Here is a 26,751-nt window from a genome sequence, read left to right on the forward strand (position 1 = left end):
AGTTTCTGACTATTACTGTTGTATTGTCTGTTTCTCAATTTCTGTCTGCTTTGTTTTCAGGTATTTGGCACTGAGTTATTAGGTGACTATATATGCAGAATTGTTTCATCCTTCTGATAGTTTGATATTTTATCATTATAAGATGTTGCTGTTTGTCTTTACTAGCATTTTTTCTTTATGTCATATACTAATATTTATTCAAATAACATATATTTATATATTTATATCATATCCTGGTCATGTTATATTTTATGTCCTATGAGTGTGATATTGAAGTTTTATGACCTTCTTTTCACTACCTATTCTTTCTAAAGCTACTCAATCACAGTCTTTCTCCCGTTTGGACTTTACATTTCATGCTGCGAGTTTCTCTTTTTCTTTGTGCAATTCTTTCTGCAAATTTTTTGACACATAGCTTAAATGTAGATTTCTCTAGAGAAATTTGTTTCTTTCTTATAAATTTGAGTCAATATCAATCCAGGACAATAATAAACTAAACTAGTGACTTGCAGGTACTTTGACCCAAAATAGCAAAGCAAATTTGGATTACAAATCACAGAAGGGTTAGTCTGTCATTGCAAATTCTTTGAAGTAGCTGTTTTGCTCACTTTGTGTTAGCTCCAAGCAAACCTCCTTAGAATAATTTCTTCTTAACATGAATAGACACTTCTCTAAAGAAGACATCCGGATGGCCAACAGGCACATGAAAAGATGTTCAACGTCGCTCCTTATCAGGGAAGTACAAATCAAAACCACACTCAGATACCACCTCACGCCAGTCAGAGTAGCCAAAATGAAGAAATCAGGAGACTATAGATGCTGGAGAGGATGTGGAGAAACAGGAACCCTCTCGCACTGTTGGTGGGAATGCAAATTGGTGCAGCCGCTCTGGAAAGCAGTGTGGAGGTTCCTCAAAAAATTAAAAATAGACCTACCCTATGACCCAGCAATAGCACTGCTAGGAATTTATCCAAGGGATACAGGAGTACTGATGCATAGGGGCACCTGTACCCCAATGTTTATAGCGGCACTCTCAACAATAGCCAAATTATGGAAAGAGCCTAAATGTCCAACTGATGAATGGATAAAGAAATTGTGGTTTATATACACAATGGAATACTACGTGGCAATGAGAAAAAATGAAATATGGCCCTTTGTAGCAACATGGATGGAACTGGAGAGTGTGATGCTAAGTGAAATAAGCCATACAGAGAAAGACAGATACCATATGGTTTCACTCTTATGTGGATCCTGAGAAACATAACAGAAACCCATGGGGGAGGGGAAGGAAAAAAAAAAAAAAAAAAAGAGGTTAGAGTGGGAGAGAGCCAAAGCATTAGAGACTGTTAAAAACTGAGAACAAACTGAGGGTTGATGGGGGGTGGGAGGGAGGGCAGGGTGGGAGGGAGGGCAGGGTGGGTGATGGGTATTGAGGAGGGCACCTTTTGGGATGAGCACTGGGTGTTGTATGGAAACCAATTTGACAGTAAATTTCATATATTAAAAAATAAAAAATAAAAAAAAAAAGAATAATTTCTTCTTGTTCTTGAAGATAGAGTTGATGTGATTCATGTCACCCTTTCCTGAGGATATGAATCTATGAATCTTAACTCCCATATTTTCAGGGAGAGATGTTTCTCATGAAATAGAATAAGCTCTGGGCATTATTTCCTGTCTAGTAAGTTCCTGAGCCTGAGAAGTCAAGCTAAGATTTTCTAGATTTGAAATACACCTTGAGTATCAGAGCAACGATCATCCCTAGCTTTTTGCCCATTATTATATTTTGGCCTAAATGATTATTATTCTCCTGATTTTTCTTTTGGGTGAAATATATACAATATATATTTTATACATATTATTTTATACATATATGTATAAATCATGATTAGTTGCTTTTATAGGAAGAGGCAGCCTTAAAACTTAGTCTACTGTGTTACTGGAAGAGGATCCCCATTCACAATTGTTTCATTTCTGAGATTTATCCAGCACCAGACGAGGTGGTAGAATACAAGTCTACCTAAGCCAATGGTGATCTGTGTCTTGTGTGAGCCAGCGCTGGTCTGTGAATGTGCATCAGCCCACAAACAGATAGAGACAGAAAAGAAAGTGAAACCTTATCCTGTCTCAGACTGGTAATCAACACAATAATAAGCCTGTATATCAAGTCATTGGATCTGCTAAAAACAGTTTGGTTACTAGCTGTTCGTGGACCAGACGTGGAGGAGCACAATGTCTAACCTGGAATGATTTTGCAGACTTTTGTGAGGGTCACATAAAACCTGGTAAATTTTGGATACTCTGCACGGACAAAGAAATATGAAGTGTCAGTGTATGTATAAGGATCATCTGAAGTGTTACAGATCTGGGTTACTTAATCCTAGAAAGAGACAAAGGCTGGAGAAGACATTTTGAACAATCACTTCATCATCCGAAAGTGCTACTCCACTTACTTGTCAGTACAACTGGAGTAGACAAAAGCTGGACCCCATAACAACTATCAAGGGAAAAAGTTGAAAGACACCATATTTAGTCACTCCTTCCTCCAATCTGACCTGAGTGCCTACAATGTATCATATCAAGTTGTAGTCTCAAATCACTGCTCCAAATGTTGCAATTTCTCATTCTTTTTCCATTCCTGGCCCCCGGTTTCCATGCCCAGAACTAGTATCCTCTTCCCATATGAAAAATTTCCACATTTAAAAATGTTGACGGAGGGCAGAGACCATGGAGAGGAGAACCCACTTTGCCAAACACTCTTGCATTGGACGTGGCATGAAACTTCACAGTCACGTAACCACCTGCCAGAATCTCTCTCAGGACATGGGACAGATAGGCTGGGACCGCACTACATGGCATTTGGCACAGGTGTTTGAATGACAGTGGTGTCATGCAGTTGCAAGGGGCAGCAGCAACAGCAGTCCTAGCCTCCGGATCCCGTGTCCTATGTCAGGGGACTCTGTCGTGAGGGTGACATCTATACCCAGGAGCAGGGCCCTGGCTATATGTGAGACTCCCCCTAGGGTCCATTGTGGATTCTGTTCCCATCTGTGTAGCCTCACGCCTGCTTTGTGACATTCCTTGAAATAGAACAAGGCCCCACATTCTCTTTCTCTCATCCCAGTCTGTAACTGTGCACATGTATCATAAAGAGGCAGAAGTCGATGTAGGGAATAGCGTTAGAGAGCATGATTTCAGATTACTTTTCACCAGTTTTACTGAGATATAACTGACAAACACCATTATGTCAGTTTAAGGCTACAGTTTCTTGACTTGATACATTTCTATGCTGCAAAATGCTTACAACCAGAGCATTAGCCTAGACCTGCACCTTGTCACATAGTTACCATTTCCTTTGTGGTGCAAACATTTAAAATCTACACTCTTGTTATCTCAGAGATTTTATGTTGAGCTGATAACCACTTCCTCAATCTGCCTCCCAGCTCTGCACCCTGGGAGAGAAAATATGTATCTCCCAGCAGGTCTTGCATTTTTCTTGCTAGAAAAAACAACATTTAAATGTGGATGTAAGACCCCTTCCCACAATGAGGGCTCTCATCAATGACTTCACTGAATCTCTATCTGGTGGAACCCCGGGGTTGCTTGTGGGTTTGTTACAAAATGCTCAGTCCTCTCCCCACCGACCATGTTAGAGTGTTGGGCGTGGACCCAGGAATCACTACTTAATAAGCCCCACAGAAGAGGGTGAGGCACAGCCATGTGGGAATCCTGCTTTATGTGCTTGGTGCTCAGTGTGTGATCTGAAGACCAGAAGCAGCACCAAACTTGTTATAAACCCAGAATCTCATACTCTATTGCAGAATGTCTACCTCTTCCTAAGTTCAGGAAATTCCTGTGCACACTGAAGGCTGGGTCTCCCTGGAGTGTGTGCCTTCTAGGTGCAGAACCAGAACTGTGCAGTGTGCTCTGATCAGCTTGCTTAGTGCTGGTGAGTCCATGGTTTGGTCCTGTTCCTTTCTCTTCTATGGCCATCATCCCCTTGGTGACCTCATCTATGCTAAAGGCTCTAAACATCATTTATATGATGTCAACATCCATATCTATTTTTCCAACCTAGATATTTCTCCTACCCTGTGATCTGTATCCAACAGCCAACCGCACTTGTATTTCTAATAATCTCAGTTTCCACACTCCTAATGGGATGCCTGTGATGCTGCTTCCCCAAATGTCCTACTTCCAAAATCTTCCCTGTTTCATTGGAAGACAACCCCCCTTTCTTCTTGCAGTCTGAAGTATTGGATGCTGTTCTTGATTCCTCCTTCTCACAACACAGAAATAATACATTAGGACATGCTGCTAAGTTCATCTTTAAATGTACCCAGAACATACACTCACACACACACACACACACACACACAGACACTAACCAGAGTACAGTCACTCCCTCTTATTGTCTCTCTTCAAACCCCAAAATAAATCCAACATCCCCCCTCCTGAAACGGCACTGGCTTCCTACACTTTCCCTACTGGTGTCCCGCCCTTCACCTCTCGATTCTGCACAGCAGCAAACAGATGCTGCTAAGACAAGTAGTACGACGTGAACCATCTGATCTAAACCATCCAGGGACTCCACATGTCACTCAGAGAAAACTCAAAAGCCTTCAAATCCTAACCTAGACATCTGAGCGCATTTGAGCACCTGAGACATGCTCTCTGCGCCAGCCACAGTGGCCTCTCACCCTTCCTCGAACAAGGACATGCTCCTGCCCTAGTGCATGTGCCTGGAGGTTCCCCTGCGTGGAAAGAACTCCCTGAGACATGCTCTTCAACAATTCCTTGTGTCCTGCACATCTCTCCTGAGGTCAGCTTCCCAGGGAGGCTCACACTTACCACCGTAGTAAAGTAGCCACCTTGAGTGTCCCCACACAGGTAATTCTCTGGGTCACCTTCCTCAAAGCACCTACCAATTTCCATTTAAACACTTCCCTTATTTACCACATTTATACAGTATACGGTTGACTCTGAATTAACACTGGTTTGAACTGTGCACATCCACCGATATGTGGTCTTTTCTACAATAAGTGCTGTCAATGCAGTTTCTCTGAGGGTTTCTTACTATTTTCCCCAGCTTAATTTATTGTAAGAATACATGTACATATCTATGTAATGTACAAAACATGTGTTGAACGACTGTTCCTGTTTTCAGTAAGGCTTCTTATGAACAGTACATTATTAGTGGCAGTATTTAAGTTTCGGGGGGAGTCAAAAGTTATACTTGGATTTCTGACTGCTCAATGGGGTCAATGCCCTCAGTCCCCACATTGCTCCAAGGCCAAGTAGAGTCTGTCCCTCACCCCTAGGACATATTCTCCACAAGACCAGCACATTTGCCTCTTCTTACTTACTGAGCTGTCCCAGATAAGAAAAATAGCGGGTCCTACACGTGGCACACGACATTGTCAGTGGAACAGGTGGTCAGCGGAGAGGACCTCTGTCTTCTGGATGAGCCTCAGGCACAGCCGGTCCGTGGCAGCTCCCACACAAAGTGCCCCCACCTCACCATCAGTGCCGCCTCTACTTTCCCCCAGGGCTGCTCCCCCCTCCACCCTCTCTGCTCAGCTCCCCCCTCCCACAGTGTTTTCCCTGCACAGCACAGCACACAGTTATAGTCCTGTCTTCAGAATCACTGTACTCAGGCTCTATGGGACTCTTTCTCCAACCAAATAGAAATCTACATTAGACCCTGATTTATAAATCCATGAACGTGGATGGGAGCCAGAACCAGCATTACCAGAACTAAGGGCAAGAAGAGGGGGAAGAGAGGCAGGGAAGGTAGAAACTAACTGAAGTTGAACAAGGATGAGAAACTCCCAGATTCCTCTCTGTCTACCTCAGGATGTAAAGAATATCCAGAAGACAACTCTAGAGGGAGGAGATGGATGAATCTGAAAATTCATGTCTCCAAACCACAGAGACTCCTGTGTGCAGGGCCCATCTAGGCCGGTGGGAACGACAGTCCAAAGGACTCCTGGTGCTGTAACCACCAGGGTCATCTGGGGAGAAGGAGACAGGAACTCGGACACAAGCAAGAACAGGCCTGATGCTCCACAGAAACAAAGAAGAAAATACACCCAAAAGATGGGGCTGAGGTCATGACCCAGGATGGAGCCTGGGCTGACCCAGTCACAGGAAGCTCTTGTTGCACAAGGTCCTGGTGACAGGTGATGTCCAAGCCCCTATGATCTCAGGTCCTGGTGAGATGAGGTTCCACAGAAAGGACAAGGACAAGGAGCAGAGACAATGACCCAGCTGAGGAGGGAGCACGACACACCAAGGACGCACTGAGCACCGACTGGACCCAGGCCCCGTCCACGCTCGGCTCCTCCAGCCCTCTCCTGTCCCCACCTGCAACAGACACGGCACAGGAAACGGCGGGTTCTGGGAGGTTCTCAGGGCTTTCATTTGTTTTCTGTTCCAGCCATACAAATCCTCTCTTTTATTACCTCATCATGCCCACATACCAAGAATTACAAAACACAAATTCCTATCTGGATTCTCATTTTCAGTAGGGAAGTAAGGCGTCAGTACTCAGCCCAACATGAACTAAAGACAGGGATGGAGACGGAACACGAATCAGTACGGGAGGGGTCATGGTGGGCATGGGGGCCAGTCTCCTGCGTCCTCACAATATGCTAATAGGAACACAGACACATTCTGACACCATCCTCAGAAAGTCAGGGGATCTTGATGTCACCAAGTGGGAGTGTGAACGGATCCCACTTCTCCACAGGCAGCGGGTCTCACACTGTGAAAAAAAATCATCATGAACACATTTAGGTCAGTCACATAAGTGCCACACACTCAACAGCCCCACGCATGCTCAAAGTGTCCCTAGTGCCCCCACTCCTCCCCACTTCACCCTCCAGAGTCTTACCTGTAGGAGCCATTAGAGAGGAATCAGAGCCCTGGGTACTGTCGTCGCCTGGGTAGAACAAACAGGACATGATCAGAGCCATAGGAGTTGAGACTAAAGGAGCAGCCAAGGGGGAAGGGGGGTGACCCATGGGATCCTGTCTACACTATCCCAGGTTTCAGGGATCACCCCCTCCACACTTACGTGCAGCGTGAGAATAGCTTGGTCCCTTTCCTCCTGTGGAAGAAAATAGCATGTTAGAGACCTGGGACAGGTGGGCCATGTGATCCTAGAGTAACCTCCTAGTCCTGGTCCACAATGACATTTCCAGAGTTCTGACTGAACACCCAGGACAGGATTGGGACACATGAAGAAAGAGGTGAGGGGTCACAGGACCCCCTGACTTGCTGGAGGTCTGGCCTCAGCAGGGACCTTCCTCTCTGTCCTGTCACTGCTGGGAATCAGGTCCCCGTGACCAGAATTACCAAGTGAAAATCTGTTCTTCATTTTCACATGTGCTTTGCTACAGAGTGAATGTTAGTAACGGCTCCAGAGTGGGCAGGTCCATGTGTGTGGATGGAAATTCCCAGGAACCAGGCAGGACAATGTGCTACCTAGGAAACCCCCCAGCGGGACAAGAGAACTCACATCCCCCACTCCATTCCTACCTGAGAACTTCTTCCTCCAGATCACAGCTCCAACCACCACAGTGACCACAAGGACAACCACACCAGCAATGATGCCCAGGATGGTGATGGAGGGCAGAGAGGATGGCTCTGGAAAGGGAAGGAAGGTGAGGGGCCCAGACCTCCGGCTTCAGTTCTGACTCTGAAATTTCCAGAAGGGCCCTGCTTTCCCTGACATGGGGCTCTACCCCAAACCCTCCTTACCCCATCTCAGGGTGATGGGCTGGGGCAGCCCCTCATGCTGCACATGGCACGTGTATCTCTGCTCCTCTCCAGAAGGCACCACCACAGCTGCCCACTTCTGGAAGGTTCCATCTCCTGCAGGCCTGGTCTCCACAAGATCTGCGTCCTGGGTGTGGTCCTGCCCATCACGCTGCCAGGTCAGGGTGATCTCCGCAGGGTAGAAGCCCAGGGCCCAGCACCTCAGGGTCACCTCACGGTCAGAGATGGGGTGGCGGGTCACCCGTGTGTTGGGAGACTCTGAGGAAGAAGAAACAGAGAATCCACACTGTGGTTTAGCTTTATGGGCCACTGAAACTGCATCCACGTGACCATCCTGAGGTGGACAGGACAACTGGTCTGGATGGAAGAAGCACAAAACCCAGACAGCAGTCTAGCCTTTGGGATCTCCTGATTCTTGTTAAGTTCTGGAATCAGGGAGAGAAGCCCGGGTAGGGAGCTGCTGGTCTAAAGGGGGAACACACTGTGGTCCTGACTGTGGTGGAGGATGAGTGACTCAGAAAACCCGGAGTCAGATCTCCAAACATGTTCTCAGATGGAGACAAGGCCTTGAGAGGGAAGGTCATGGTTCATAAGGTGGCTGCCAGGGTCAGAGGGAACTGCTGATGGGTTATTTCTGGGATGATCTCAACCTGCATCCCAGGGACAGACTGGATTCCTGTCTCTCTTTTAGAGAAAAGCACCCTCAAGGTGAGTCAGTCTCTAGTAGGCATATGAACTCCGAGGCGGATCTCCTTCTTCCCACTCGGGGAGGGGCGCTGTTCTGACACTGAGTCCATTTTCCCTTTCTCGTGGGAAGCCATGCCCAGTGGAGGGGAGATCGAGGAGGCCCGGTGGTCCCGGTACCTGCGCGCAGCAGCGTCTCCTTCCCCATGTCCAGGTATTTGGCGAGCCACTCCACGCACGTGCCCTCCAGGTAGTTCCTCCTGCGCTCCGCCTCACCGGCCTCCTCCCACTTGCGGCGGGTGATCTGCGCCGCGGTGTCCGCTGCGGTCCAGGAGCGCAGGTCCTCGTTCAGGGCGATGTAATCCTTGCCGTCATAGGACTCCTGCCTGTACCCGCGGAGGAGGCGGCCGTCCGGTCCGACGTCACAGCCATATGTCAACTGGATGTTGTGCGACCCTGTCCCCGCCCCCAGAGCAGTAGCGATTAAGGTGAAACCGAAAGTAAACCCGCCTAAAACCTCCCTCGGGCTCTTCCAGGGTCTTGGGACGGGGGTCACGAGGCCTCGGGTTTGCACTCTGACCCGGAGAATCGGGGCGACCCCGGCCCGTCGTGACCTGGACCCGGGCCCGCGTCGCTCACCGGACTCGCTCTGGTTGTAGTAGCGGAGCAACGTGTTCAGGTTCACTCGGGAAATCTGTGCGTCGTTCTTCGCGATCCGCGTCTGCTCGTCCCAATACTCCGGCCCCACCTGCTCCATCCACGGCGCCCGCGGCTCTTCTCTCGGATTTGGGGCGTCGCTGTCGAACCGCACGAACTGCGTGTCGTCCACGTAGCCCACGGAGATGAAGCGGGGCTCCCCGAGGCCGGGCCGGGACACCGCGGTGGAGAAATACCTCAGGGAGTGGGAGCCTGCGGGCGCGGAGGGGCTGAGACCCCGCCGGACCCTCCTCCCCGCGCGGGGCCCGGGTCCCAGGGGGAGGGGGACGGGAGGGCAGGGCGAGGGGGACCCGAGTTGGGGAGAGCAGGGCTGAGTCCGGGAGGGTCGGGGGACGGCAGGTCAGGGCGGGCTCGGAGGCGGGTGGGGGTCTGGGGTCGGGGCGGAGGACAGTCGCCTCCCCGGAGGTTCCGCGTCCCCGCCGGGCGGTCCTCTCCCTCCTGCCCCGCAGAGTCCCTTTCCTCCCGACCCCGCACTCACCCGCCCAGGTCTGGGTCACGGCCAGGGCCCCCAACAGCAGCAGGAGCACAGTTTCGGACATCACGAACCGCATCCTCGGGGTCTGGGGACAAATGTGAGTCTCAGGAGGCGGGTGCGGAAACTTGATACCCCGGAACCGCGGTGCCGCTCATTGGCTTCTCCGGAAACCGGACACTAATAGGAGTGTGAACCGAGGCCGCGTCATCAGTATCCAGGCAGAATGACCTGACACAGGTTGTGACAGGGAGAAGTGAAACCAGGGCAGATGGGGACTTCCCAACACTGGGCTTCCCTGCCCCCGACGCCGCCCTGGGGCCAGAGTCCCTGAGAGGCGGGCCTGGGGACCTGGGACTTGGCCTGGACGCCTCACCTACTGCACAGAACGCTCTTTGTCCCACTGTGTCCCTGAGCTGTGGACCAGGAGCTGTGTGAGTCACTGATTCTCCAGCATTTTGTTCTCAGGATATCTCTACAGTCTTACAAATTAGTGAGGATCCCAGGGATAATTGTGTGTCTGTGGATTATATCGATCTTTATTTACCGCAGTAGGAATAAAACAGGTTCAAATACTTATTAATTCATTTTCAATCATATGAAAACATAAATATTGTTTGTATGGAAAGTACCAATGTTCTCAAATAAAAGGGGCAGTGAGAATAGTGGTTTTGTTCCATTGTACATTTTTGCAAGTCTCTTTCTTGTCTGTCTCGTTGGAAGACCACTGGATGTTCAGATTTGCCTCTGCATCTATTGTGTTGTTTTGGCTGAAGTATATGAAAAAATGTATGTCCTTGACCAAATGTAGGAGAATAGTATGTATTATAACCGTTTCAGATAATTATGGATATTCATCTTTGATACTATATTAAAACTACACAATGTGTAATTTCTCTGAGGTTCTTTGCAAACTGGGCTTGAAACAGTATCATTAACTGTGTTTTACTGTTACATTAAATCCATAGGCCCATCTGCACATGGAATGGATCTGTACTAATGCATGAATGTTTTTAGGTAACGTGTTGTGTGTTGTTTCACTGAGTAATGTAGGTGTTCCAGCATTGATTAGAGTGGAATCGAATTATCAAAAAGTCATTTGTTTTGGGGCACCTGGGTGGCTCAGTTGGTTAAGCATCCGGCTTGGGCTCAGGTCATGATCTCAGGGTCCATGAGTTCAAGCCCCGCGTGGGGCTCCGTGCTAACAGCTCAGAATCTGGAGCCTGACTAGGATTCTGTGTCTCCCTGTCTCTCTGTCCTACCCCTGCTTGCACTGTCTCTCTTTCTCTCAAAAATAAATAAACGTTAAAAATTTTTTTTAAAGAAAGCCATTTGTTTTAATATGACCACAAATGCCAACAGAAAAGGTGGTTAGTACTGAGAAACTGTCAAGCTTCTGGGTGGGTCACAGGTTTATGGGATGGGCTTCATGGGTGATGGGTTCTAAGGAGGACACTTGTTGTGATGAGCACTTGGTGTTGTTTGTAAGTGATGAATCACTCAATTCTTCTTGAACTAGTATTAAACTGTATGTTAACTAACTGGAATTTAAATAAAAACTTGAGATAAACAAAGTAATGGTAAAAGCAGCGATTGTTCAGTAACCAGCACGGGGAGATGTTTGGTATTTGGTGGATCATACGGTGCCTTGTTTTTGTCTGTAATTGGACAAAGTTTTGTCATGGTTTCAGAGTGTCCTTGTGTGCTGTCGATGTTCGGTGAGATGACTGGCTCCTGTCCCACAGGATTAATATGGCCCAGTGGTGGCATCAGTCAGCTTCTGTCCACACTGAGGCCCAGCTGTCAGTGTCAGACCAGTTCCCAACGTGAGGGCTGCTGTTTCTTCTGTCTTCAATTGCATATTTTAAAATACGTACAACCCATCAATAATAATTAAAGACTTGGTGTTTTGGGGAGCCTGGGCGGCTCAGTCGGTTAAGGGTCAGACTCCTGATCTCATGGTTTGTGAGATGGAGCCCTGTGTCAGGCTCTGTGCTAACAGTGGGGACCCTGCTTGGGATTCTCTCTCTTGACCTCTCTGTCTCTGTCTCTGCCCCTCCCCTGCTCATACTCAGTCTGTCTCTCTCTGTCTTAAAATAAGTAAATAAACTTTCAAAAAAAATCTGTAGGACTTTTAAATCCTTAAATATTCCCACATACATTGGCCCTGTTAGGGTTCTTAAATATGTTTATTTCTTCTTGTATCACACCCTGAGGAGAAGCTTTATTTCAGATTATGGATTGTGCAACTTTTTCACACTAAAACTACTCCCACAATTAGGGTAGGTCTTAGGTTTAATATTTCATAAGCAGGAATATTGTTCATGGTCGTTCCAGACCCTGGTTCCAATACTTATCCCTTTGTCATGGAGTATCTCATTCCTGTCTCCTAACATGTCTGCCAGATTTGGTTACTGTTCTCTGTATCTCCTCAGAGACCGATTTGCTGAGGAAAATCCAAAGCAAAGGAGAGAAAGGAAAAGTAATTATCCTTAGAGGAATAAAGGAATCATGTAGTGGGGAATAAGAGGGACTTAGTGGTTTCATGTGGCGGGTGTACTTCCAGAAATCTCCCACTCTGGCACATTGTCATTCTCCCCCCATACACACACCCATGGGCCCACATCCCCCCACTCTCCACACACAGGCAAGATCTTTGTGAAGTCTGTGCAGCGTTGCATTGCCCTGGCCCAGCTCTTGGTGGAGCAGAACTTGCCAGCCATTGCCATCCACTGTAGGATGCCCCGAGAGGAGAGGTGAGGGAGAGATGGAAAGATGTCTTGTGTCCTTGGGAGGAAATGAGACCCCTGAGATAAAGGACTGTGAACATTTTTATGATTGTCTTTCTGACAAAGGCTTTCTTGGTATCAGTAGTTTAAAGGTCTTCAATAACGAATTCTTGTGGCCAGCAACCTATGTAGCCAAGGCATGGACATTAAGCAGGTGAACTCTGCCATCAACTACCACTGGCCTGGTGATTCCAACACCTACCTGTAAGCTGCACACCCACACGGACCTCCCAGTGTCCTCTCCCAGCCCCTGATTTCCTATGTATTCATACATTACACCCTCGTCCCTCCTTTTGGGTGTCTTCCTACTTTGGGGTCTTCCAGTGCTACCCTCTGTCCCCTTCCAGGAGGCCTGTGCAGGCCAGTTGCCCGAGGGGATTGTCCATCACATTTATGTCAAGTGAAAACAATACCAAGATCCTCAGTGAGGTGCAGGGTCAAACTGAGGTCGATGGTACTGAACTGCCTGATGAGATGGACATTTCCTCCTCCAGTGAGTATTGATTGAGTATGAAATTGGTTCCTCCAACCCTTCACAGTCCCCTTGTTCCTTAGAGACTTTGTCTTGAACCATGTAGTACAGAGAATGGTGCCTGATGCCTAATGGGTGCCTGACAAGTTTATGTCCCCCGACCTTGATGCCATGTTGGGATGTTTTGTTCATTTCTATGTCCAGTCCCTTTCCTCTCTCATCCAGTTAGTTGTTTTTGCATCCCAGTGTCTCCTCTGACCCCACACCCCACACGAACACCTGCATGTATAGGGGTCTGTGTTTCTGCCAGTCTCACTTAGCCTTCCCATGCCTTATTGTAACTGTGCATGTTTTCTCTGCAGTTGCAGTCATGGGAGAGGACGCACCCATTCACAGAGCCGGATGCAGGTCTCACACCCAGGAACCAGGAGATCATACATGACTTGAGCTGAAATCAAGAGTCAGATGCCCAACCAACTTACCTACCCAGCCACCCCTACAGTTTATACTTCCTAATTAATTTCTTTTTAAAAATATTTTAACTGTGAATATAGTTGAAAGACACGATTACATTAGTTGCAGGTGCACAACACAGTGACTCAAATTCTGAATACATTCTCTGTTTTTGAGAGAGAGACAGCCAGAGCAGGGAAGAGAGGCAAAGAGGGAGGGAGGGGGGGGAGGGGAATAAGAGAATCTCAAGCAGGCTGATTCCTGTGGGGCTGGATCCCATGACCCGGGGACCATGAGCGGAGAACCCACTGCCACCCAGGGACTTCACCCTCTGTCTACACCATGCTGTGCTCACCAGAGTGTAGCTGCCACCTGTCACCAGACAGTGATGTTGCAGTATCACTGATGATATTCCCTGTGCTGTGCCTTTTGTTCCTATGACCTGTTCCTTCCATACCTGGAGCCTGTGTCTCCCGCTCCCCTCACCCACTGTGCCCATCCTCCCAACCTCCTTCCCTCTGGAAGTCATCCGCGAGTTCTCTGTATTTATAGGTCTGATTCTGCTGTTTGCTTGTCTATTTATTCATTTGTCTTGTTTTGTAAGTTCCACATAGGAGTGAGATCATGTGGTATTTCTCTTTCTCAGTCTGATTTCTTTCACGTAGCAGACACACTGCCCTGTTTGTCCATCCATGTTGTCACAAGTGGCAAGATCTCATCCTTTTTGTGGCCGCATAATATTCTAGTGTGTGTGTATATATGTGTGTGTATATACCACACATCTTCCTTAGCCATTTGTCTGTGGCAGGAACACAGGTTGTATCCCTGTTGCTTTTGAAAACAATGTCACTCACTGAACATCATTTGGGATGAGGGCGCCCCCTGGTGTCTGGGCCCCTGTCCAGGTGCTGGACCTGAAGGAGACCCTAGGGAGGGCCTGGCTGAGGAGGAGAAAGGCAGCTGGGTCTTCTCTCCTTAGTCCTGTGGCCGCACGTGGGGTGAAAGGTAAGGGGACATCCCCCACTGCTCTGCTCTTGGGTGGATACTGACTGAGAAGCTTTAGTGGGGTCTGGACTGTAACCCAGGTAGAGATGTCTGAGCAGAAGCCTGGGTGTCAGTGGGGAGAGGAAGAAGTTTCTGAGCAGCCCTGGAGTCCACAGGGGTCAGGCTCAGGGGTGAGGAGGGATTGCAAGAGAGGAGAGCTCAGGAGCCCGTGCCATTGCTGAGGTGTCTGTGTCCCTGTGCACCTTGTCCTCCAGCCCTGTGATGATGATACAGGGAAAACCGAAAAGTAGAAACATTTCCTTGGACTCCTACTTCTAAATGTTTCAAAACTCAGTGAAACGAAAATCATTTCTGATGTGGAAATAGCATCTCAATGTCTATACAATGCTCCTTAGTGTGGACATGTGCACTCACAGTTTGTGAGTTGACCCCACCTCAGGCGCTGGGCTGACGGCACTGAGTCTGCTAGGGATTCTCTCTCTCTCCCTCCCTTTCCCTCTCTCTCTGCCCTTCCCCTGCTTCTGTACTCTCTCTCCATCTCTCAATAAAAATAAATAAACCTTAAAAATAAAAGAATTGGTGTTTTCACTTTGGGGGATAAATACCCAAGAGTGCAATATTGGATTATATGACGAGTCACTATGTTGTAAACCTGAAAGGAATGGAACAGTGTGTGTAAGCTGCATTCAAATACTAAGAAAAAAAAAAGATTATTAGAAATATTAGAGAACCCTTTGGAAAGGAAGACACGAAATGTCACACAGAAAACACACAAGTGGTACCTATATTGGTAATAAATAAACACAAAGAAAATGAGAGTGTGGAATATGTAGAGAGACTGGTCCTAGAGGTGTGGTGATGAGAGGATTGCAAAGCAGGGGGCTAAGACTCTCCAGGAGCCAAAGCCTCGGTCCCCTGGCTCAAGCCACTTTTATTTTTGCAAATTGTTGACAACAGCAAGCACATACAACATAATATTTGGCATCTTGACGGGTCATGTACCTGCAGTGTTTTCCATACTGGGTCATGAGTACATCTGGCACCAGATAAAACATTCTTATTCCCAGGGTGGCGCCCGGATGATGTCCTTCTGGAGAGAACCATAACTCCCAGTGGCTTTCTGTCCTGGGAATGAAAGTTCTTTCAGTTTCTTACTGCTCTGTCCCTTTCGTTCAGGACATTCTTACAGTGCATCCGGCCTGCTGTTCTCCAGCATCTTTCCCTTTCTCTTTGTATACGATGGACTGTAGGAGGACATTGCATAACCCGAACTGTCGTCGGTCGATATGTTGACAGGCTCGTCGTCTCTGGCACAGACTGTACATGCAAAGATAAATACATCGCATGTTAATGCAAACAGAATAGCAGTAGAGAAGCTAAAAATCTTAACGTGCTCTACAGGGCTTAGTTTTCCTCATCCCTCTGTTATACTTTCTAAGACCTTAGAACAGGATAACATGTCCAGATTGGTTATGAAAATCTCATATATCTGTGCTTGCAGATGTTGAATGTCCATAGACACATTAGATTGTCGGAGCAAGTGTCTCTAACATCATTCCATGGAAATTTAGTGTTATTAAACAGTAATGTGGCTACACATATTGATGTAGTGTTCCAATCACATTATAATATTTGTCTTTGTAGCTCAGTAATTGACCTCCCAGCAGCATCACACACCCTGTTGTAGGCCTCCAATCTCATTGCACAGTCGACTGTCAAGATCCCTTTGTGTCTTCCAATGTTGGAGCGATTTCTCATGCCATTGTTGCACAAATTGTACTGTCTGCACAGATTGGTGCAACGAGACAGCCGCAGAAGCTGCGGCCACAGTCACAGCAATAATGCCTATGAGAGCTGCAACAAGCATTCCAGCAAACCCTTGGTTTCCGTGAAGAACTCATAGAGCAGGGTCCATCAGATACATTTCTGAACAATGTTGCCATGGTGGAGACATGCGAATCAGCAGCCACAGGCCAGGGCGTGCTCTCAGTAAATATAAGCCTTTGGATGAGGGAGTAAAGGGTATAGAATTGTTAAGACAACTGTATAATGCGCAGTTAACACAGATTATAAGGGCCTCAGAATCATTCCAAACTCTCTGTCCCTTTAATAGTACGCATGGCAAATGGACACAAGCCCGTATGTACCAGGTACTATTGACCGTGAAAGATAAAGTAGAAAATGTTGCTGGAGCTTTTTTATACTATGTGCCCTTCCAGGTATGGAAAGGGTGGGGGGCAGCAGTTAATTTCCATAGATGCTTTTGTAAGGGTCCTGGTTGTAAATGAGGACTGGGCGCAGAAAATCCCCCACTGTGCCAAACAACAGAGTCATTAGCAGTGGTGAAGATGGTAAGATTATGAATCTCTGAGATTCAGGATGTGGGGTGCGCAGGGAAGATTGGGGACACCTGACTTGACCTCAAGTACTGCAGGAGTATTAGAATTTTTAAAACTCTGTGCCTCTATCATTTGCTAAAGACAACATGGTGGGTGAGAAACAGAGTGAGGAAAGTTCTGCACGGAGGCAATAGACATGGGGCAGGAGTTGGCGGAGTCATGTCAACATGTTGGATTTTTAGGGGAGGATTTTGTTTGCATGTATTTAGTTGTGTTTCATGTTGTTGCATAGGAGTAGGACAGCATGTTTGTATGGGGAACAGCTGAGGCAGCAGAGAGGGGGAAATGGATGATGCAGGTGCCCAAATGGAGGGGCAGCCTGAGACAGGAGGGGCGCCTCCACCCTCAGTAGAAGGTGAGGACACAGGTGCAGATGGGCGAGAGGGTAGGGAGGAGGTGCACTTCTCATGAGAGTGAGAAACAAAGGAGCTCATCACCTCAGAGAGGGGAGCAGGGAGGGGTGCAGGAGACTGAGGAGGGGGGAGGAAGTGAGAAGCAGCCCTCTCAGGAGGGGGACAGTGAGCTGACTGGGGAAATGGCATCTGGAGAGAGCAGGGCTGGGACCCCTGAGCTCTGTCCTCATCACCTTAGAGACAGAGAGAGCTCCAGCAGCAGGAGCATCTATCATACACTAGGAGAAAATGCAACAAAGTAGCTCAGGTGTGAGAATTACCATCCTTTCTACTTTGTCCTCATTAGCTTTTCTCATTTTTAATTTTTCTACAGGGAATATACATCACCTCATATATATTGTACATCATACGTACACATCATAACCAGTTTATACATGTTTCTTTACACTTTAGAAAGGAAGGAGATGGTAGGAAAGTCAGCAGCTCAGGCCACTGAGCTGGGGGCGGGGGGGAGGGGGGGGACTGGGCCTGCCTGTCTGTGTCCTGGGCAGGGGACTCACAGAGACTTTGCTCCCTTTCTCAGGACCCTGTTCTCTGGGGGTGGGAGGGCGGGGGCAAGCACGATCTTTCTCGTGCTTCTGGGGTGTGCTCCTTTATTCATTTATTACTATCTTGTCAGTTTAAATACTTTCTAGATGATGGATTTTGTATGTTACATGGCATATTAAGCTATTCTCATGGGAGTACTTGTTCATACAATGAAGCCCACCTGCTTCAGAAATGAAAATTCAAAGGCAAAATAGTTCAGGGAAAAGATGATTGGTCCTAAAGTAGAAGATCAGAACCCAAGTCTTGATTAATGGTCTGAGGATGATCTGTCATGTGTTAGGGATTTTAAACTAGTTTATGTTTTGAAAACATCACTCCAGCACATACGAGGGAATCCAGCAGATAACCACAGATATCCAAAACAAAAGATGTCATCTGATAATCCCTCATCCCCCAGTCACCCAAGTTCTCTCCCCAAAATACATCACAATGAGTCATTTCTCCTACCACCCCCCCAAAAAAAATACATCCGTGCATATACGTCTACTGTTAGTTCATAAAGAAGTTCAGGGCAGAGACTGGGAGAAGATATTTGCGAATCACATGTGTGATAAAGGACTTGTTTTACAACACCCATAAAACCCTTAAAAAGCAACAATAAGCCAAACTCATTTTAAAAAATGAGCAAATGCCTGATCAGACAGCTCACCAAGTAGATATACTCCTGGCAAATAAGCACATGAGCAGGTGCTCACAGAAGGTGTCATTAGGGAAATGCAAAGGGAACAACAGTGATCTGCCATCGCACTCCTATCAATGGCGGGAATCCAAACACTGATAATATCAACTGCTGACCAGGACTTGGAGCAACAGAAAGCCTCAGTCACTAATGGCAGGAATACAAAGTAACACAGTCACTGTGGGCGTCAGTCAGCAGCTTCTTATAAAGCCAAACACAGACTAAGCATGGGAGCTGCTGATCCCTCTCTGAGGTGTTTACCCAACTCATTAGAGAACTCCTGTCTGCACAACAAGCTGCATGCACATTCTCATAGTGGGACAGCCCATATCTCTGGGCTGCACGTCCTGACTTCCTTCTAACACTACTTCGTGGAAAGGGACAAAGCATAAAGAAGAACTTCACGGGGAGAATCTGGGCAAGACGACCTTAGCCAGAGGGTGAAGGGTCACTTCATCAGTGATGACCAAGTGATCACTGTATGCTCTTGATATGTTGTGTTGAGAATGGCCCGTCCAGTTGTGGTCTTCCCAAACCCATAGCCTCCGGCAGCCTAATTCACAATGAGGGATAGTCTAAAATGTACCAGGAAGTTCTCCTCAAACATCAAAAAAAAAAAAAAAGGGAAAGTCTGAGAAATGGTCACAGCCTGAGGGGCCTGAAGGATATGAGTGGACTATCCTGGATGGGATCCTGGAAGAGAAAACAAAACCAATGAAACAAATCCCGTGTGGGGTTCAGTAGTAGGAATGATGACTATTGCGTCATCATCTGTGGTAAATGCATGAGGCTGAGTGAGGGTGGTGTTAACAACAAGGCAACCAAGTGTGGGGCGTACAGGGACTCAGCGCTGTGTAATTCTCTGTAAATCTCAAACTATTCCAAAATAAAACCGTTTCTTTTTTACAGTAGCCCTCAAACAAGTACTAGGTCCAGGAGGAAAAACTGTCTACTTTTCAGTTTTCCTGGGGTTGTTCAAGGGCCTGGAGAGAGGGGTTGTGGGGAGGACAGAGGGAAACTACAGACACAGGACAGGGCTCAAGGATCTCCTCTCCTCTGCTCCCTGCCCCACCCCTGCACCTGCCCCCAGGGATGCCAAGAAGGCACCTTCATTCCCCCTTTCCCTGCTTGCTCAGCCTGACTGAGGTCAGCCCAGTCCTCTCCCCTGGCCTTGCAGAACCGGAGGGCGACAGCGCCCCCGTGTGGCCACAAGGATGACGACAGAAAACCCGAGTGCCCTTTGGGCTTCTCCCCAGGTTCCCACTGGGACCTTAACCCTGGAGTCCCTGTCAGGTGTTCCTGCTTCTGCTTCCAGGGCTACAGGATCCTCCTCCAGGGAACCAAGTCTGGATTGTCCACTCCTAAGATGTGGTCGAAGAAGGGGAGGAGGAGGAGGTGGGTAATGACCTGGAATCTGAGGAGGCTCCTGGAGAAGTGAGCAGAGGTAGGAAATTGTGACATTAGGGGATGAAGGCCAACAAGAGAACAGGAGGAGGAACCAGGGGCCAGAAGTAGGGGAAGGGTCATCTTAGGGGACCCTCGTGGGGAGACGAGTGGTTCTGGAAGGGGCACAGGGGTATCTGGGTGGGGCCCTGGTGGATGTCCCTGTTTGGACCTGATGGTTATTCACAGGAGTCAGTTCTGTAATTGGTCAGGAAACTGTACTTAGGTTTAGGCCTTTTTCCATACTTACAATACGAATAGTTCCAAAATCCCGGAATGAAGGAGAAAGAAGAGAGAGGGGAGGTAGTTAAGGGGCTCCCTTTCTTCCAGAGCAAGACCCCCTTTTGCTGGGGAGGCAGAAGGAGGCAAGGAGCTGAGAGGAGGGACAGCAAGGTGTGTGCACCCTGAAGGGTACAGGTTCTAATTCTGGAGTTTCCGGATCCCACTCCCTGGGCTAAGATTTCACAGCCACCTGCAGTCCACCCCTGTGTCACCTGGAGACATTCTCTCTTTGTGAACACCGGAAACACTCCTCCAAGAGGAGCAGCCCCATAGCCTCCAACAGGGAGGTTCCCAACAGCTGGGGCCCTGGAGGCTGCGTTCCTGGAGCTCAGAGACAGGACGTGGGGTGGAGGCTGGACACTACAGGGGCTACAAGGACATGAGCCATGAGTCAGGCCCAGGCTTCTGCCTACCATTTCCCCCAGGACCCAAATGTGTCCCCTCCCTGCTCCCCAGGCCTGCAGGACCCAGGCATCTCAACACCATGCCCAAGATTGACAAGGGGGAAGCCCCTGTGCCAGGGGGTCAGACCCCCACATTTGGAGCCTGGAAGGTGGCCCCCTCCCCCACCTGGAAAGTGCAGGACCCTGGCATGCTGCCTCTTCCTCCCCTTGGTGCACCCTCAAAACAGGGTCTTGGTGCACCCTCGAAACCCAGACTGCTGTCTGGGTCCCTCAGGCTTGGCTTCCTGTCCCTGCAAACTGTGAAATCACAACCTCTGTTTCTGTTGCATCTACAGACCTCACATTGTCATTTCTGTACATTGTCACTCAGGTACAGACAATTCTGACCTCCCTGTGATTGTCTCTCTAAGCCATGACGACCCAGGGGTTTGAGGCGTGTTCTAACTTCCAAATATTTGGGGATTTTCCAGAGATACTCATGTTACCAATTTAGTGTCACTATGGTTACAGAGTGTACTCTATAATTTCCATGCCTTCACGTTTATTTAGGGCCAGTCTGTGGTCTATTTTGGCCCATGAAATGGTTGAAGTCATGTAATCCCTACCTGTTCTATTAATGAGAGAAGAGTATTGATCTTCAAATATAATAGCTAATTTCTCCATCTCTTTACCTGACTTCCACTTTATGTGTCACCTGTTTTAGAGCTCTGTACTGAGGGTCTTCTCCATTCATTGCTTTGTTTTGCTGCAATGCTGACCTTTTGTCCTTACAGAAAGTCCTTCTTTGTCTCTAGCGATGCTCCCTATGTGACAGCCTATTTTGCTTCAGGTTAATGCAACAGTCCAGACTTCTTATACTTTTTACTCCCATGGGATATTCATTCCTTAACCCTTTAAGTTTTAACTTATCTTTGGGTTTGTAGCTCAAGTGTTTCTATTCTACACAGTGTATAGTCCTCTTGATAATTATGCACTCGGATAACATCAACCTTTTGATTGGAATTTTACTTGGTTTATATTGAATATGATTCCTGACATGGTAGGACTTGGGTCTATCATTTTGCTCTTTGTTTCTGAAGTGTGTCATGTCTTTTCCATTCTTGTGCCTCTTTTCTACCTTCCTTTGTTTCAAGCAATTAGTTTTTGTTTATGCTTCGATTCCTCTGGTGGCTCTTCAGCCACACTTATTTCCGTTAATTTTTATTGAAGTTGTAGGGATTGAAACCTGCATCTTTCACTTTTCACAATCTACTTAAGGCAACATTGAACTCCATCCAGTACATACAGGGATAGAGTTTCACTTAGCCTTCTCAGTGCTAGTATTGTTACATGTGTCACCAGCATACATTGTCAGTCAGATAATATCATGTCCCTCTTAGTGTTTGCAACAGTCGTATGTCTTTTAAAGAAGTTAGGAAGAAAATGTACATATACGGAATAACACCATTTCTGGTGTTAATTACTCCACTCTGTTTATGAGTTAACATCTGGTGTCATTTCTTTGTGGCCTGCAGGACTTCCTTCAAAATGAGATCATGGCGGGGAGCTTGCAATGAATTCTCCTAGCTTCTATTTATCTAGAATACATTGACCTAAAACTTACTTCCTCACTTATACTTACTAGTTTAAATGTATCTTTCCTGTGTCATTTCCTCCCTATTGTTTTATTTTTGGAGGTTTCCAGATGAGATAAAATGCCCCAGGTGTGAATGCACAGTTAGAGGAATGTCACCAATGGTTTAGACCCATGGAACTAGTAAGATGAGGGCAATAGAGACAGGTCCCTTGTCCTGAGTTTCCTGATGCCCCTTTGCATCTGGTCCTCGTCCCAGCCCCCAGCCCTGGGCGGCCACTGGTCTCCTTTCTGTCTGCACTTGTGACATTTCTCATTCTATTACATTTCTCACGAGGAGGCTCTCCTTATCTCCAGCAATGTGTTCTCTTTTCAAATCTCTTTTGCCCCTGGTGTTAACATATCAGCCTCCTCGTGTCACAGTTTGCCTGGCACAGCTGTTCCATCAACTTACATTCCGCCTGTCTTCTCATACTGAAAGTGCACGTATTTTTTTTAATGTTTCTATCTTTCTTTTTGAGAGGGAGAGAGCGGGGTGTGGAGAGGAGGGAGACAGAGAATCCGAAGCAGGCTCCATGCTGTCAGCACAGAGACTGAACTGAGGCTCAAACTCACAAACCATGAGGTCATGACCTGAGCTGAAATCAGATGCTTAACCAACCTAGCCACCCAGGTGCCCTGAAAGTGCACGTTTGTACACAGCACGCAGTGGGACATGTGGCTGTGTCTACAGGGCGTAACATCTTCAGCCTACTTCTCCCCAGAAGAATTGTAGGGCTCCAGAGGACTCTGTTCCTTTTCTACGTCTCTGCTCCTTTCCTTGAACATTTCCAGCATTTCTGCTCATCTCTTCCTCCTAAACTCTCACATCACAGTCCTTCCGACTCCACCCTGCCCCCCTCCTCAGCACCTGCCTCGTGTAAAGTGTCTATGATGCCAGCACCCAAGTCCAGTTTCCAAGGTCTGTGTCATTATCCATTGCGATGCCACAGATTATAACATGATTCTGCAGCTTCATATGACATCATTACAGCAATAACAATAATAATAAAATAATATAAACATAATAATAGTTAAAGTGTAAAGACAGGGGATGAGGACAGCTCCAGCTAAGCTGTCTCATTAGGTTGCAGCCAAGATGCAACTAGAATCGCAGTGATGCGAAGGCGTGACATGGGCTGGAGGGTCAAGGTCACGCCCCCGTGTGGCTGCTGGCAGGGAGCTTCAGTGTCCGTGGGCTCTCAGGGGGAAGCCTCAGCTCCTCACTCGTGGGCCCGTCCGCAAGTGAGGATCTTTCTGACAGGGCACCTGCCTTCTTCCAAATCCAGGATCTGAGAGAGGGAAAGAAAGAGAAGAAGGGGGAGAAGAAAACCACAGTCCTTTTGAGACCTGATCTCTGAAGTCACACACTATCACGTCCCCCTTATTCTGTCCATGAGAAGTGAGTCACTGAGTCCAGTCTGCACACAAGAGGAGGAGAATTAGTTCCACCTTTTCATGAGGGGAATATCAGTGAATCTGTGAACATTTTAATACCACACGTCCTGTGTGGAAGGTGTTGTCAACTTTGAAGATTTGTCTTTGGTTTTTTTGGGGTTTTTTTTTTGTTTTGTTTTTAAATATATATTTATCTTAAGAGAGAGAGAGAGAGAGAGAGAGAGAGAGTGCATGAGCAGGGGAGGGGCAAAAAGACAGGGAGAGAGAATCCCAAATAGGCTTCATGTTCAGCAGGGAGATCCAACCGGGGCTCCATCACACGACCCAGAGATCATGACCTGAGCCGAAATCAAGAGCCAAGACGCCTAACTGACTAAGCCACCCAGGCGCCCCTGTCTTCTTTTTGATTCTCTCATGTGGAAATGGAAGAGCCTCAGTGTGGTTTTCTTTTGCTTCTCTTCTCTGGTGAGTGATGAGCTTCTCAGATCTATATGCTCAAGCTTTTTGCACTAAATTAGAGGAGTTTTCAAATGGGATTTCTTCAAATATTTTTCTGCCCTTTTCCTCCTTCCCGTTTTTGGAGTCTGATCATCTGTTTGCCTTTTTTTATTGTCTGTGGATTTCTGAGGTTGTGTAAGTTTCTCTTCAATCTTTTTTCTCTGATGTTTGGATTGGATAATTTCTATTGATTTATATTCAACCTCATTGATTCTTTACTCTGCCTTCCCAGGCCTTCTGTGAAGTTTACCCATTGAACTGTCACTGCATTTTTTCCCCTTTCAGTTCTAGAATGTCATTTTGGTCTTCTCTGTACATTCTACTTCTTCATTCAGGTATCCTTTCTGTTCACCCTTTGATAACTCGATTTTCTTAAATTCTTTCAACATATATTTATTCATTTTTTGATGCTCGTGGCCAAGTTTGGTGTGGATTGCAACATCTGGGAATCGTCACACAGGGAACATGCTTGTGTTGATTTTTGCATAGTCACACATTTCTGTTTCTCTGCATGTCCTTTATTTATTTATTTTTAATTTTTTTAAATGTTTATTTATTTTTGAGACAGAGAGAGACAGAGTATGAACGGGGGAGGGTCAGAGAGAGGGAGACACAGAATCTGAAACAGGCTCTGAGCTGTCAGCACAGAGCCCGACGCGGGGCTCTACTCACGGACTATGAGATCATGACCTGAGCCGAAGTCGGACGCTAACCGACTGAGCCACCCATGTGCCCCATAAAATATGTCCTTCAAAAGTGGATTGTGCATTTTAGTTTTAGCAAATCTGAAATCTATTGTCTTTTTTTTTTTTTTTTTTTTTTTTGACGATTGTGTTTTTCCTAAAAGTGTTTCACTAGCATGGACTCCACTATGACGTGAACATTGTTGACTGGTGTTATCTATACCCAGTTTCTCCCACCTCCAGGGTCTGCATTTTATCCCGGGTCTTGAGTGAGCCTCCCTCCAGCTGTGTGGTTTGGGGGTCAGTCAAGGGTTTGTGCAGGTTCTCCTCAGAGTTTGGTTCTCACCTCCTCTGTGGTTGTCTTGTTCCTAGTATTTCCCCCAAACTTCTAAATGTCCTCCCAGCCACAAAGTCTGACCATCCTTCACCCATTGTAGTCTTATCTTTCAAGTAAACTCTGTGCCCTATGTGGGGCTTGAACTCATGGTCCCAAGATCAAGAGTTGGACGCTTTATAAGAGACTCTTAAATACTGAGAACAAACTGAGGGTTGATGGGGGGCAGGGGGGCAGGGGGGGCAGTGGGAGGGGAAAGTGGGTGAAGGGCATTGAGGAGGGCACCTGTTCGGATGAGCACTGGGTGTTGTATGGAAACCAATTTGACAATAAATTTCGTATTAAAAAAAAGAAAATGATGGGAATTATTAGATAAACTTCTATATCTTGTTATAAAAAATAAAATAAAAAATAAAATGAGACCTCCCTCTGGTGCCTCCTGCATTATCAGCAGTGTCTCCTGAGTGTCCCCCAGCCATGCAGAGTGTGGTGCTCATCTAGGGATTTTGACCGAGTTTCTATTCAGATTTCAGATCTCAACTCTGTTGCTCCCTCACTTTCAAATTTCCCCTTTAAATGTCCAGCTCCTTGGCACTGTGACTGCTGTCATCTGCCCTGTGAGCCACTGGGCTGCAGTTACAGTGGGGAGGGGAGCAGCCAGAGGGGAGAATGCTCTGAACTTGTGGTTCTCGTCCATTGTAGTGGTGGTTATTCAAGATTAAAGTTCTCTTGTTTCTTCCTGCCTGCAGTTACTTTTCATGGATTTCAAGTATTTATTTTAACGTTTTTCTTCAGTTTTGATAATTGTCTTCTGGGGAGGAACTAACTCCACCCCATCCTCCTGCCATTACTAAAGTCTCACCTGAGAGAGGATTTGGGGTGAAAAGGTTCCAGCCCGTGATCTGATCTTGTGAGAACAAGGTGGATTCAGGCACCTGTGGTTCCGTGTTCAGGCTTCTCCAACTGAAATACAGGGAGGCCCGGGATCTGGGCACAAGCTGACTACATATAACCCATACTGACATAGAAGGACGCCGCCATGCCACCTCTCATCCACTGCCTCTATAGTATTAGCCAAAAATCTCTCTGTACATGAACATTTTCTTACATTATCTGCACTGAGTCACCAAAAGGCAGCAAAGTTTCAATGGAGGCCTTGGGGGGTTAAATCTGAAACAAGCTCCGCCTTGTCCTCCATCGTCCTCAAAAGCTGCAATGACCGTGACTCTCCCCATCTGACTGTTGCTTGTAGCCTTCATCAGGGAGACGCCCGTATTCCTCCCTGTGCTCTGGGCATTTGAGCTGGAGGCTTCTCTCCAGTTCTGAGGAACACCAGCCCTCAGAGATGTAAGTGCATCGGCATCATCAGATCCTCCTGAGTAACAATTGTTTTCCCCCCAAAGAACAACGGAGGATTTCTCACCTCACAAGGGGTCTTCTCACATCACCAAGGTATGAAAAGTGTACGGAATCCTCCCTGGGAAGTGGACATGGCACAATTTCTTGAGTGCCAAGCTCGTACCCGGAGGCCTCAGCCAACTGCCAAATCATGGGTCAGGAGAAGACAGCTCCTCAGCTGTTCTACCTGAACCTCCGGGCTCTAAGGGACTTGTCCACAGATCTTCCACCTGCTACTGAAGCATGTTTCACTGATGGGACAGCTCGGTGTTCCCATGTGGCAAATGC

The 26,751-nt window shown here is 47.2% G+C and overlaps 2 protein-coding genes and 1 long non-coding RNA gene across 8 annotated transcripts in view; 1 reads left to right on the forward strand and 2 right to left on the reverse strand.

The window, feature by feature from the left end:
- Positions 1-9,809, reverse strand: part of LOC132666874 (class I histocompatibility antigen, Gogo-B*0101 alpha chain-like) — a 426,482-nt gene extending 416,673 nt beyond the window's left edge. Inside the window, exons 1-8 of one of the 3 annotated variants that reach the window (XM_078446714.2) lie at positions 9,659-9,807; positions 9,103-9,372; positions 8,644-8,919; positions 7,762-8,037; positions 7,540-7,647; positions 7,076-7,108; positions 6,893-6,940; positions 6,395-6,763 (exon numbers count right to left, since the gene is read on the reverse strand). In XM_078446714.2, the coding sequence (XP_078302840.1) occupies positions 6,759-6,763; positions 6,893-6,940; positions 7,076-7,108; positions 7,540-7,647; positions 7,762-8,037; positions 8,644-8,919; positions 9,103-9,372; positions 9,659-9,731 (1,089 nt within the window). In that variant the 5' untranslated portion in view covers positions 9,732-9,807 and the 3' untranslated portion in view covers positions 6,395-6,758. Of the gene's footprint in view, positions 1-6,394; positions 6,764-6,892; positions 6,941-7,075; positions 7,109-7,539; positions 7,648-7,761; positions 8,038-8,643; positions 8,920-9,102; positions 9,373-9,658 lie in introns of those variants that run through there. The other 2 variants (XM_078446711.2, XM_078446716.2) reach the window with 2 other exon arrangements.
- LOC132666876 (patr class I histocompatibility antigen, A-2 alpha chain-like) overlaps positions 1-26,751 on the reverse strand; it is a 538,163-nt gene that overhangs the window by 349,370 nt on the left and 162,042 nt on the right. The window lies entirely within an intron of this gene.
- LOC132674220 (uncharacterized) lies at positions 9,873-13,592 on the forward strand. Of its 3 annotated transcripts, XR_013555572.1 has the most exons (5): positions 9,873-10,086; positions 12,300-12,408; positions 12,524-12,645; positions 12,789-12,934; positions 13,276-13,592. It is a non-coding gene; the product is annotated as an uncharacterized LOC132674220 (long non-coding RNA). The 3 variants fall into 3 exon arrangements; XR_013555571.1 differs by having other exon boundaries at positions 12,524-12,934; XR_013555573.1 differs by lacking the exon at positions 12,300-12,408 and having other exon boundaries at positions 12,524-12,934.

This window comes from Panthera onca, chromosome B2 (assembly GCF_046562875.1).
Source record: "Panthera onca isolate mPanOnc1 chromosome B2, mPanOnc1 haplotype 2, whole genome shotgun sequence".
Taxonomy (NCBI): Eukaryota; Metazoa; Chordata; class Mammalia; order Carnivora; family Felidae; genus Panthera; species Panthera onca.